A 12,341-nucleotide genomic window follows, 5' to 3' on the forward strand; every position below is an offset into this window, starting at 1 on the left:
ATTGTCATAATGCCTGTTCCACAGGGCGCTGCGATGGGAAACTTATTGTTGAAAGTCATCTAACCACGATAGTGGATTTCGCATAGCAGACAAATTGTTATTACTGCAAAATGGTTGTATTCATCCCAGACAATCACTGTTATAAATAAGTGACTAAAAAATGCAGATTTTGCATTCATCGGGAACAAAACAGAAGTGGTACTTATCTTAAACATGGTGAGGAAGCGACCATTCACATTAGAATAGGAAATGGCACCTTCACTTCCAAACCTGCAGTGAAAAACCTCGGTGTGGCGATAGATGCTAGGCTAAATATTAAGTAGCATTTGCAACATGCTTGTAAGCCGTCAATATCAGTACGGCTTTTCAAAGGACGGTGCCAAATGTTGAGAGCTCGCGATACACCCGTAAGCGGGTTCTAGCTAGATTAGGTCTATACTGCTCCACGTAGTGACTGTTTGGGGAACTGCGCTGTATACCGCATGCATAGCCCAAAAAAATAATTCAGTTTAAGGCCTATGGCTTGAAGATCGACTTACACAATGCGATAGCTGGAATGACGCCGATCGGTATTCTGGTCCATAAGATGAGGCTTGTCTGGGATAGGTCAGGTCCTTTCTTCTGTTCACCAGATAAAAAACTGGACAGCTTCCCTAAGCACCCAAGTTGTGACGGTATTCCGAAGGACCTGGAGCATAACTTCTTCAGTTATTCTAAATTTATAGAGGAAAGGAAGAGGCTGGAGGAAGCACTGGCAAGAATGGAGAGCCAGGAGAACCGCGATGCTGTTGCCCATTTGGTGACTCGGGCTCATGTAACCAGAAAAAGGTAAAAAACACAAGGAACGCGGAGTTGCGATTGCAATCAACTAACTAAGGGACATGAATTAGAGAATTTCGCAAAAAAATATTAATAAAATAGTTGTTATATCCGAGAATCCCACTAATATTTCAGCTTTCTGTTCATTGCTTTATATTGCAACCGCAGTGTAACAAAATTTTCCTAAAGTCAATCTTATCTAATCCTTGTAAGGAGATCCCTTTAAAATATGGTCCTAAAGTCGAAATTTGGTGGTCAAAGGGTAGTATAGATCTCAGGGCGAAACGTGGTTTGGTACCCACGATGGAGCATAAAACCTGGGAAACGGCTGCTGAACCAACACCAATGGCTCTAATACCAAACCCTATCTTCACCTCCACGTAGTGACCGCTGAGAGCTCTTTCTTAACGAAAAGCTGCAGATGGAGAAGGATGAAGGCGAGTCTTCCGCGCCTAAAAACGGGGCGATTTGTACCAGCTGGTCCTCCAGGTTGATGGTTGGGTAGGGCTCACAACCCTACATGCAAAACCACTTGTTACGAAGCCACAACAGGAGCATCGGACTGGACGGATAACTCAACGACGAACCCGGCAACAACAACGGAATAACGATTTGCGCATTTTCTCATGGAACGTGCGCTCTCTGTACAGAGATGAACCAGCTGAGCAGCTAACCGATACCTTGCCCCAATATAAGACTGATGTAACGGCGTTACCAGAGATACGTTGAACATGGATCGGTTTCGTGGGGATGAGTCGCTGCACCATATATTATAGTGGCCATCCAATAAACCATGTGCTTGGAGTAGGTTTCTTAGTCAGCCAAAAAATGACACCTTATCGGGTTGAAAACATAAGCGAACGGCTATGCACTCTGCGCTTGGGAGGCAAATTTAGAAATATAAGCCTCATTAACGTTCACGCCCCTACAGAGGAGACTGCAGAGTCGGAAAAGGATACCTTCTGCGAGGCGGTAGAACGAACCCTCGAAACCTGTCCCAGATAGGATATCAAAATCATACTTGGGGATTTTAACAGTCAAGTAGGGAAGGAGCCCGTATTCAGGCGATACGTTGGCTCCCATAGCTTACACGAAAAAACAAATGATAACGGACTGCGGACTATTCAATTAGCAGGGTCACACGAGATGGTTGTTGGAAGTACCTGGTTTGCGCGGAAAGCGGTCCACAAACATACGTGGGCCTCTCCAGACGGGACCACTTTCAACCAAATTGACCACGTGTTGATCGAACGCCGCCACCTCTCAGCCTTGATGAATGTCAGAACATATAGGGGGGCCAATATAGACTCGGATCACTATCTCGTTGGCATGGTGCTCCGAGCTCGAATAACAATACCGCCTAGAATCCCCTCTGACAATCAGGTGAGAGTGAACACTGAAGCCATCCACAACACAACCCTCCGCGACACCTATAAGAGGGAAATGGATGCCGCAATAACCGCAGTCAACAGAGGACCTGGAGATGAAGCATCAACTAATGATCTGCACAACCACCTGAAGAACGTTATCATTGATACGGCCACAAACATACTTGGCCCCAGCCACAAAAGGAGTCGGAACGGCTGGTTTGACGATGAATGTAAGCTAGCAACGGAACGGAAGAATGCCGCATACCGAGTAATGTTGCATTCTCAAAGAACGCGGGCACGCGCAGAGACTTATCACGAACTCCGTCGAGCGGAGAAGCGACTTCACAGACGGAAAAAGGAAGCCTGGGAGAACCAACAAGTCTGTGAACTAGAAAAGTACAGGGAGCAACCGCACCAGGCACGCAAGTTTTACCAACAAGTCAACAGGATGAAGCCTTATACACCTCGATGCTCATCCTGCCGAGACAAAGAGGGAAATCTGATTTCCGACAGAATGGACATATTGGAGCGATGGGTTGAGTACTTTGATGAACTACTGAACAACCAGAACATCGGCGAGTTGGAGGGTCCACCAACTGAAGACGATGGACAAATACTGCCACCACCAAGTTTAGGAGAAACAGTCCGTACAATTCATCGGCTAAAAAATCATAAGTCGCCAGGAGCCGATGGAATTACAGCCGAATTGGTTAAATATGGAGGCGACCAGTTACACCAAGTGGTTCATCAACTTGTGCTCAAGGTATGGGACAGCGAATCAATGCCTGACGATTGGCAACGAGGCATAATCTGTCTCATACATAAAAAGGGAGATATCACACAGTGCAGCAATTATAGAGGTATCACGTTGCTGAGTACCATCTATAAGATATTCTCCACTATCTTGCTAGGCCGGATAGCCCCATACGCCCAGAACATCATTGCCCCATACCAAAGAGGCTTCACTCCAGGCAAATCAGCAACAGATCAGATTTTCTCTCTGCGGCAAGCGATGGAAAAACTGTTGGAATATGGACAACAGTTGCACCACCTGTTCATCGACTTTAAAGCCGCCTATGATAGCATAGCCAGGGTAAAACTGTACACGGCCATAAGAGAATTCGATATCCCGACGAAATTAATAAGACTGACTAGGCTCAGCCTGACCAATTTGCGAGGCCAGATAAAAGCAGCAGGATTACTCTTAAGACCATTCGATATCAATAACGGTACAACTTGGGTTCTTAGCAAGAAAAATTGCAAACTCTTGGCCGCGTTCGAGAGAGAGGGTCACTTAATCCATATGGATGAGGATGATCCAGCCCGGAAAGTCTATAAGGACAATATCTATGATAGGAAAAGAAGACGAGGCAGATCCTGCCTGAGATGGAGCGATGGCGTAGGTCAGGACGCCAGACAGGTGGACCTCGGCTCAAAACCGGGATGTCTGAAGTTCCTTATTAAGACAGGTTTAAATCGGATACCGGTTGTTGCGCCGTTAATGATGATGATAAAGTCGGAATTGGGTATGATTGAAGCCTTTTTCTACCGATTCCGGAAATACTTGCTTAATATAGACATCCCTAATAGTTTTGTAGCTGCAGAAAGTACGGGTTTGTCGCATTACTTTCAAGACAAACATATCTCAATTATTGCCATAAATTAATTAATCCAAACCCTATCGCTTCCAAATTTATGGCTCACCAACCACAGGGGCCGAAAATGATGGCAATCAGTTTTTATCAACAGATATTTCAAATTGAACAAGCTATCTACGCTATATAAATGGAGAAGTAACCCGTGGAAAATTGGCTTTCTTGAAGTTATTAAGTAACGATGGCACGGTCTCTAATTCTAATCATCGCGGCGGTCACGATTACCCTCGCGGCAAGTTCAAAAATTGATTGGTCGCAAATCCATCCTCGCGATATTCTACCAGACGTCCTTAGAGGACTTCCAACCAAGTATATACAAGCAAATGGAATACATCAAGGACGAATTACAGGAGGTCAGGAGGCACCCAAGCACGCATTTCCCTATCAAGTTGGACTAATGATTGAGTTAGAGGAATTCAGAACATTTTGCGGTGGATCCTTGATTTCTGATCAATGGGTGCTAACTGCAGCCCATTGTGCCGATGGGTGAGTCTATACTTAAGTTTTGAAACATAAGGAATAGTAATATAAATTTGAGAAGTGAAGTGATACCTGCGAAAAGAGGGAATAGTTCTTGTTCTAGGCGGGTGCGTTATTAGTTGGCTTTGCATGGAGTTAGCTTTGCTTTGCCATCCCTTAATTAGGAAAATCAATCTGTTTTAATGGGACCATTTTCGCCATTTAAAGTTCTTCCGTTTATTTATGAATATGACAATATGGGAAACTTATTATATTGACATCATAGACAAAGTGAGTTATTGCGTAGCGGAACCACTTCTGGTATACACAATGCTGTAAGATGGGTTCAAGAATTACCTTTTTTTCGCAAAACGAACTCAACCTTCATAAAGTACGTGAACACAAACTAGGCGGTGATAAAAGCCTGGAAAATAACCTTTCTCAGATTACTTGGTCCTGAATAAAGATACTCTTTTTCAGTATTTGTTCATAATAGAATCAATATGTTTTCATATTTCAGTGCAAAATCAGTTTTGCTTCATTTCGGGGCACATCACATCCAACAAGAAGAGGACCGTGTCGAAATGCTATCTACAGAGTTCATTGTCCATGAAGAATGGGATATGGATAAAATACGCAATGACATTGCGCTGATAAAATTACCGGAGCCAGTCAAATTTTCAGGTTAGTCCACAATTCCACTGTCTTCATTATAACACACTCCATAGAATTTTTCTCAATTTTCAGATAAAATCCAACCCGTCAAGTTGCCTCGTAAATCTGATGTCGATAATAATTTCGAAGGAGAACCAGCTGTTGCATCAGGTTGGGGAAAGGATTCAGACGGTAAGTAGATGTTGACGTCAGATGAAAGGAACAGAATCGAATAGAATTCCATTGGAACGAATCATAGTTGGCGTCTTTTCTTCAAAAATTGGCTAAACCCTGGAGCTTTTACTGCCCCTCTCTTAAGGGTGGTATGAATAATATCTATTTTATTTGCACAGAGTCTACAGTGATTTCCCCCGTGCTACGTTACATCGAAACACAAATTTCCAGTTTGGCTGTATGCAAACTCTTGTATTTGTTTGTGCCAACCGATAACAACATTTGCATTGGCGGAGCAAATGGTATTTCCACATGCAACGGCGACTCTGGTGGACCTCTAGTGGTCTACGAAGCTGACGGGACACCCATTTTGGTTGGAGCTACATCGTTCGGATCGAAAATCGGCTGCGAAAAGGGCTTCCCTGCTGCTTTTACTCGTATCACATCCTACTTGGACTGGATCAACAAGCGCACAAACATTCCACTGCGTTAATCATAATGTTTTCTGGCCAACCCATTGGTCATACGATGAATTTATCACCAAATAAACATGCAAATATTTCTGGATACGCGAGCAAACTTGGTTGTTTTTGTAAAGATACTTGGATTCAATTTCTAGTTATATCGCTTTTAGTTCATTTATTATTCAAACCAATAACGAGATGTTCTCGAGTTTGTTATTCTGAGAAAGAAAGGTATTTTTGGGACAGTTTGTGGAGACTCCAAATTATTATGGCTGGCCAAAAAGCGACTCCAAAGTTGGGCTTTATCAATCACCGGGTTAAATGTTACAGAGGAAAGAATCGGAAGGTGTCCAAGCAAATCTGACCCAACTGCAGCTTTCCAAGGATATCCGTTGTCGTCCACTGCACCATGGAAGCAAAATTGTATGGAGGAATATTTGGGTGAGCGACAGTTCCATTCGCAGCCAGCTTCAGTTAAGGTTTCCAAAAGGTGACCTAGAAACTCTCCCCAAATACCGTAACCGCAGTTCTCTCCCTTTGATATTTGTGTATTTCTTACATAAAAATATTTGAGTGACATTTGCTCCAATTGTACGTAGCACGTAATGTATATGCATACACTTTGTCAGAATATTCACTTTAGCCGATGAATTGCACGGACTGTTTCTCCTATATTTGGTGGTGGCAGTATTTGTCCGTCGTCTTCAGTTGACGGGACCTTCAACTCGCCGATGTTCTGGTTGTTCAGTAGTTCATCAAAGTACTCAACCCATCGCTCTAATATGCCCGTTCTGTCGGAAAGCAGATTTCCCTTTTTGTCTCGGCAGGATGAGCATCGAGGTGTATAAAGCTTCATCCTGCTGACTTGTTGGTAAAACTTGCGTGCCTGGTGCGGTTGCTTCCTGTACTTTTCTAGTTCACAGACATTGGTTCTCCCAGGCTTCCTTTTTCCGCTTCTCCGCTCGACGGAGTTCGTGATAAGTCTCTGCGCGTGCCCGCGTTCTTTGAGAATGCAACATTACTCGGTATGCGGCATTCTTCCGTTCCGTTGCTAGCTTACATTCATCGTCCAACCAGCCTTTCCGACTCCTTTTGCGGCTGGGGCCAAGTATGCTTGTGGCCGTATCCATGATAACGTTCTTCAGGTGATTGTGAAGATCATTTGTTGATGCTTCATTTCCAGGTCCTCTGTCGGCTGCGGTTATTGCGGCATCCATTTCCCTCTTATAGGTGTTGCGGAGGACTGTGTTGTGGATGGCTTCAGTGTTCACTCTCACCTGATTGTCAGAGGAGATTCTAGGTGGTATTGTTATTCGAGCTCCACCATGCCAACGAGATAGTGATCCGAGTCAATATTGGCCCCCCTATATCTTCTGACATTCATCAAGGCTGAGAGATGGCGGCATTCAATCAACACGTGGTCAATTTGGTTGAAAGTGGTCCCGTCTGGAGAGGCCCACGTATGTTTGTGGACCGCTTTCCGCGCAAACCAGGTACTTCCAACAACCATTTCGTGTGACACTGCTAATTGAATAATCCGCAGTCTGTTATCATTTGTATCTTGGTGTAAGCTATGGGAGCCAACGTATCGCCTGAATACGGGCTTCTTCCCTACCTGGCTGTTAAAATCCCCAAGTTTAATTTTGATTCATATTTGGGACAGGTTTCGAGGCTTCGTTCTACTGCCTCGTAGAAGGTATCCTTTTCCGACTCTGCAGTCTCCTCTGTAGGGGCGTGAACGTTAATGAGGCTTATATTTCTAAAGGTGTCTCGTAGGCGCAGAGTGCATAGTCGTTCGCTTATGTTTTCAAAGCCGATAACAATTCATCGGCTAAAAAATCATAGGTTGCCAGGAGGCGATGGAATTACAGCTGAATTGGTTAAATGTGGAGGCGACCAGTTACAGTGGTTCATCAACTTGTGCACAAGGTATGGGGCAGCGAATCAATGCCTCATGATTGGCAACGAGGCATTATCTGTCTCATACATAAAAAGGGAGATATCGCACAGTGCAGCAATTATAGAGGTATCACGTTGATGGGTACCATCTATAAGATATTCTCCGCTATCTATAGTAAGATGGCCCAGATAAACGTCTACCATGCAACAGATGTATTTACAGTGATTGTAAGGGCAACCTCCGAGGACGACATTGGACCCTAGGTGTACCGAGGGCAGATTCGTGGTCTGCAAAGAGGAAGTATGCTTGAAATTTGGGATTTTTCTAGCTGAAAGCCAAGAGCTTGCAGCATTCTTAAACACAAATAGGGATTACATGTCTTTTAGAGTTCCTGATTGGAAACCTCGACTAGTGAAGTTCTGCGAACAGAAGGCACTATCACTAATCCGCGACCGCGATGCAAACGTCCATCAAGGAATCTAGTTAAACAGCGAATCGAAGAGAATTTTAGTCTTACCAATAAATTAGAATTATATAATATAGGAAACAGTCTAATATTCGTAATCAACACTAGACAAGAGGTAGTAAACATAACTCTATAGAATACTCTGGTAAACGGGCTGTTCAAGAATTGTTGGGATGAACCCTCTCTGCCGAATCACAAAAAAATTAGATCCGACAATGAGGGCAACTCCAAAATAAAAAGAATAATCAGGAATCCCGGGGGAACATCCACAAAGGGGCGGTGGTAACAGAACCAAACTGGAACTGGAAGACCTCAATCAAATCGACATTGATGCATATGAGGCCAGATGTCCGACAGTTAAACCATCAAGGACTGTACTCTGGCGCCCGGAAACTTTTCAAACGGCAAAATAAAGCCGAGAATGACTGATGAACAAAAATGCACTGACTCCATATAGCAATCCGATCAGGCAAGCAGCACGAAACAGTGTCAGGAAATTCTATAAAAGAATCGAACAAACCATGGAAGCAGACTATACAAAGCTAGAGACAAAGGGCCACAGGGCAATATCTTCTATCTGTTTGAAGAAGGGAGATCGGACTTTTACCGAGAATGAATAATGAATAGAAGGGAAAGCAAAAAACTGGAAACTAGCAAACGAGATATGCTCGGAAGCTAGGGTAACGTGGGCAGTTTGAAGAAAAAAAAATTGGACTTTTACCGAGAATGAGGACAATAAAGAGAAGGGAAAAACAAGAGACCTGGAAATTAGCAAACGAGGTATGCTTGGAAGCTAGGGTAAGGTAGGCAGTGGGAACCTTTAAACCACTGAAATCATCCGGAGTAGATGACATTTTCATAGCACTACTCCAGAGAGGCCCAGAAATCATTATCTTAAATTGGTAAGGGGCAGCATAGTGTTGGAATATATACCAAGGCATGTAGGCATGCAAAAGTGGTTATTCACTGCACAGCGCAGGCTTAATCATTATATTACACGGCATGGATGTGAAACGAGTGACAAAGGTACAATATTTGGGAATCACACAGGACCAAAGAGTAAACTGCAAGATACATATTGAAAACATATGTCAGGAAGCTACAAAAGCTCTGACGACTTGTAGGACCCAAAAATACTGCACTGAATATACACTGCAATATTAAGGCCAATGATTATCTATAAAGCGATAATCTGATCAGACAAAACTGAACCCAGCACAAAAGCCAGGGGGTTACACAAACTTGCTTGCTTGCGTGTGTATCAGTGGGGTAATGAGGACATGCCGATAGGCATCCATGGAGGTTCCTCTGGGATTAACTTCTCCCCATCTGGGATCTTCAGAATGTCCAGAAGTACCAATCAGCCGAGGAGCTGCCTAAATCAAAGGAAAATTGATATTGTTTGTAGACGATATAACCTGTCAAAGAAGTTTCACTTCGGTAAGAAGTTTGAAACAGGTTGGAACAACAGAGCAAACTACGGAAGCGTAGAATTGATATACTGCATAAACCAGAAACCTGGTACACTGGCGAATCCCTTAGGGCAAAAAGAGCAAGCGCCGGATCATTCAATCGATGGAAAATGTAATTTGTATCAAAGGGTAAACACATCACCGCCGAAAATAGATACGCCTCCTTCAACCTCGAAAGGAACTACAGGGGAACATTGTTATAACAAGCGCAGCCATCCGGCGATCAAGGCGCTTAGGTCGTACCAGGTAAATTCCAAACTAGTATAGGAACATCCTAACAGACTGGACGTGATAGCCTCCCTCAATAAGATATTGATACTTGGGTTCCAGGCCACATTGTATTAAAAGAGGCCGAGATAGCCGACAAGCTGGTCAGAAAACAAGCAGGGCCGGGCCTGAACCATTCGATGGAATTGGCAATGGGTCTACACTAAAAAACGAAGAGGAATTGCTTAGGCAATTATAGTGGGCCAACTTAGGAGGAGTCCTGGAGGAGTCCAAGATGCTCATGAGGGAATACGAACTCAAGCACTCGGAAGGTTGCTTACACCTGACTAAGAAGAGTGCCTGGATCACACCTGATCACTGTAGGCAAAATTATCACCTGGGTAAGCTAGGGATATCTACGGATACTATCTGTAGACTCTGTGAGGAGAATGATAAGGCATTTGCGCAAAGTAAGTTTTTTTTTTTTTTTTTTTTTTATGGATGGAGGTGGAAATCTTAGAAAGACGCTGCTGCGCCAGATTGCAGCAGTGTGTGGGATTCACACCCACTAAAACCACCCCCACTCTTCCGCCCCTCCCCGCGGGACCACCGTGAAGTATTACTTCGCGGGGGAGGCTCTGGTTCGCTATACCAGCTCGTCTATGTCACGTCTCCGTCGCGCCGCCGAGCTCGATCCAACTCCAGGAGTTTTGTCTGCACCACGGCTACTGCCTCATTTACCGCCATCCAGTTTTCCTCCGACTTCAACATCTCTTCCACCAGGTTAGAGGGCTCGATGTCCGCCCCTAAGATGCTGCTCAACCTCCTTTTCTGCTGCAGAAATCTGGGACAATAGAACATAACGTGCTCCGGGTCCTCGAGTGTAGCACCGCATTCAGGACAGTTGGGAGACTCGTCCAACTCGAAGCAATGCAAGTACTTCCTATAGCCACCGTGTCCCGTAAGGAACTGTGTCAGGTGGTAATTCAACTCTGCGTGCTTTCGGTTGACCCATTTCTCGATACATGGGATCAATGTATGGGTCCACCTGCCCTTGTCGGAGTTATCCCATTGTTGTTGCCACTTGCCACACAACTCTCTCTTGATGGCTTTTCGGAAATCCGCATTCACCTCGGCTGGATTTGTCTTCCGTTTTTCGTAGAGCCAGTGTGCCTCGCTCGCTAGAAGATCTATAGGGATCATTCCTGCGATAACACACACTGCCTCCGTCGACGCCGTCCTAAATGCGCTGCACACCCTTAGCGCAATTGGCCGGTATGCCGAACATATCTTCCTCCGGTTGACAGCGTGGTTCAACGCTCCCGCCCAGACAGGGGCTGCGTATAGCAGGATCGACCTCACCACTCCCGCGATGAGTAGCCTGCGACTATACTTCGGCCCTCCCACGTTAGGCATCATCCTTGCAAGGGATGAGCTGGCATTTGCTGCCTTTTCTCGCGCATAATCCAAGTGTCCCTTGAAACTCAGCTTGGCATCGATCATCACCCCCAGGTATCTGACAACCGATTTTGAGACGACCTCACGATTACCAACCCGGATGGTAACCGTGTTGTTCTTCCTACGGTTGGTAATGAGGACCGCCTCCGTCTTTTCGTCCGCCAGGTCCAGCTTGGCCATTCGTAACCATGACTTGATGGTATGAATGGCTTCATTTGCATAAAGCTCCACGTCCTCGGGATGCTTTGCAATTGCAATTACCGCCAAGTCGTCCGCAAAACCAATCAGCGTTGTCTCCTCCGGCACGCGAAGGCCAAGCACTCCGTCGTACATTATGTTCCACAGCAGCGGTCCCAATACAGAACCTTGAGGCACACCTGCTGTCACAATGTACTCCTTCGGCTCGTCGTCCGTCTCGTACCAGAGAAGTCTATCCGAAAAGTAACTCTCGATGAGCCGAGCCAAGTAGCTAGGAACACCCAGTTTGGCCAAAACGCCCTTAATCCAGCCCCAGTTGGCTGAGTTAAAAGCATTTTTGACGTCCAGCGTCACCAGAGCACAGCATTTGCCCATGGCCATCGCATTTCGAGCCAATTCCACGACCTTTGCTACTGCATCGACCGTAGAACGGGCTCGCCGAAACCCATATGGCCGCTCTGAAAGACTACCCGCAAGCTCGATGAACGGGAGCAGCCTGTTGTATATCACCCTCTCCAACATCTTCCCCATGGTGTCTAAGAGACAAATAGGGCGATATGAAGAGGGCACGCCGGGTGGTTTTCGAGGCTTCGGTAGCAAGACCAGCTTCTGCCTCTTCCACTGGGCGGGAAACACCCCTTCCGCCATGCACGATTCGAATGTGCTTGCGAACCACCTTGGTCTGGCCTTGACCGCCACCTTTAGAGCCCTGTTCGGAATTCCGTCCAATCCCGGAGCCTTGTTGTCCCCAATACGTCTGCAGATTTCCCAAAGTTCCTCTTCGGTAATATCAGGGATCGAGAAGACGTCCTGCTGAGCTGCCAGTTGGGGTTCTCTTTCGTCCTGCTCCTGCTGCGGGAAAAGAGTTGCAATTATTTGCAACAAGAGCCGTGGGCATGTCACCTGAGGTGATTTTCGCCCCCGGATCTTCTTCATTACAACTTGGTAGGCTGTACCCCACGGATTCGTATTAGCCTCCATGCAGAGCTTCTGGTAGCATTCCCGCTTGCTTCTCCGAATGGCCTTCTTAAGGTTGCTTCGCATA

General features: G+C 45.5%; 1 protein-coding gene across 1 annotated transcript in view; it reads left to right on the forward strand.

Annotated features, from left to right (window-relative positions):
* LOC119648536 (transmembrane protease serine 9-like) overlaps positions 1 to 5,710 on the forward strand; it is a 45,893-nt gene extending 40,183 nt beyond the window's left edge. Inside the window, exons 5-8 of the mRNA XM_038050304.1 lie at positions 4,021 to 4,330; positions 4,824 to 4,987; positions 5,051 to 5,149; positions 5,311 to 5,710. Coding sequence (XP_037906232.1) covers positions 4,021 to 4,330; positions 4,824 to 4,987; positions 5,051 to 5,149; positions 5,311 to 5,624 — 887 coding nt within the window. The 3' untranslated portion in view covers positions 5,625 to 5,710. The remainder of the gene's footprint in view (positions 1 to 4,020; positions 4,331 to 4,823; positions 4,988 to 5,050; positions 5,150 to 5,310) is intronic.
* The last annotated feature ends 6,631 nt before the right edge of the window (positions 5,711 to 12,341 follow it).

This window comes from Hermetia illucens, chromosome 2 (assembly GCF_905115235.1).
Source record: "Hermetia illucens chromosome 2, iHerIll2.2.curated.20191125, whole genome shotgun sequence".
Lineage (NCBI taxonomy): Eukaryota > Metazoa > Arthropoda > Insecta > Diptera > Stratiomyidae > Hermetia > Hermetia illucens.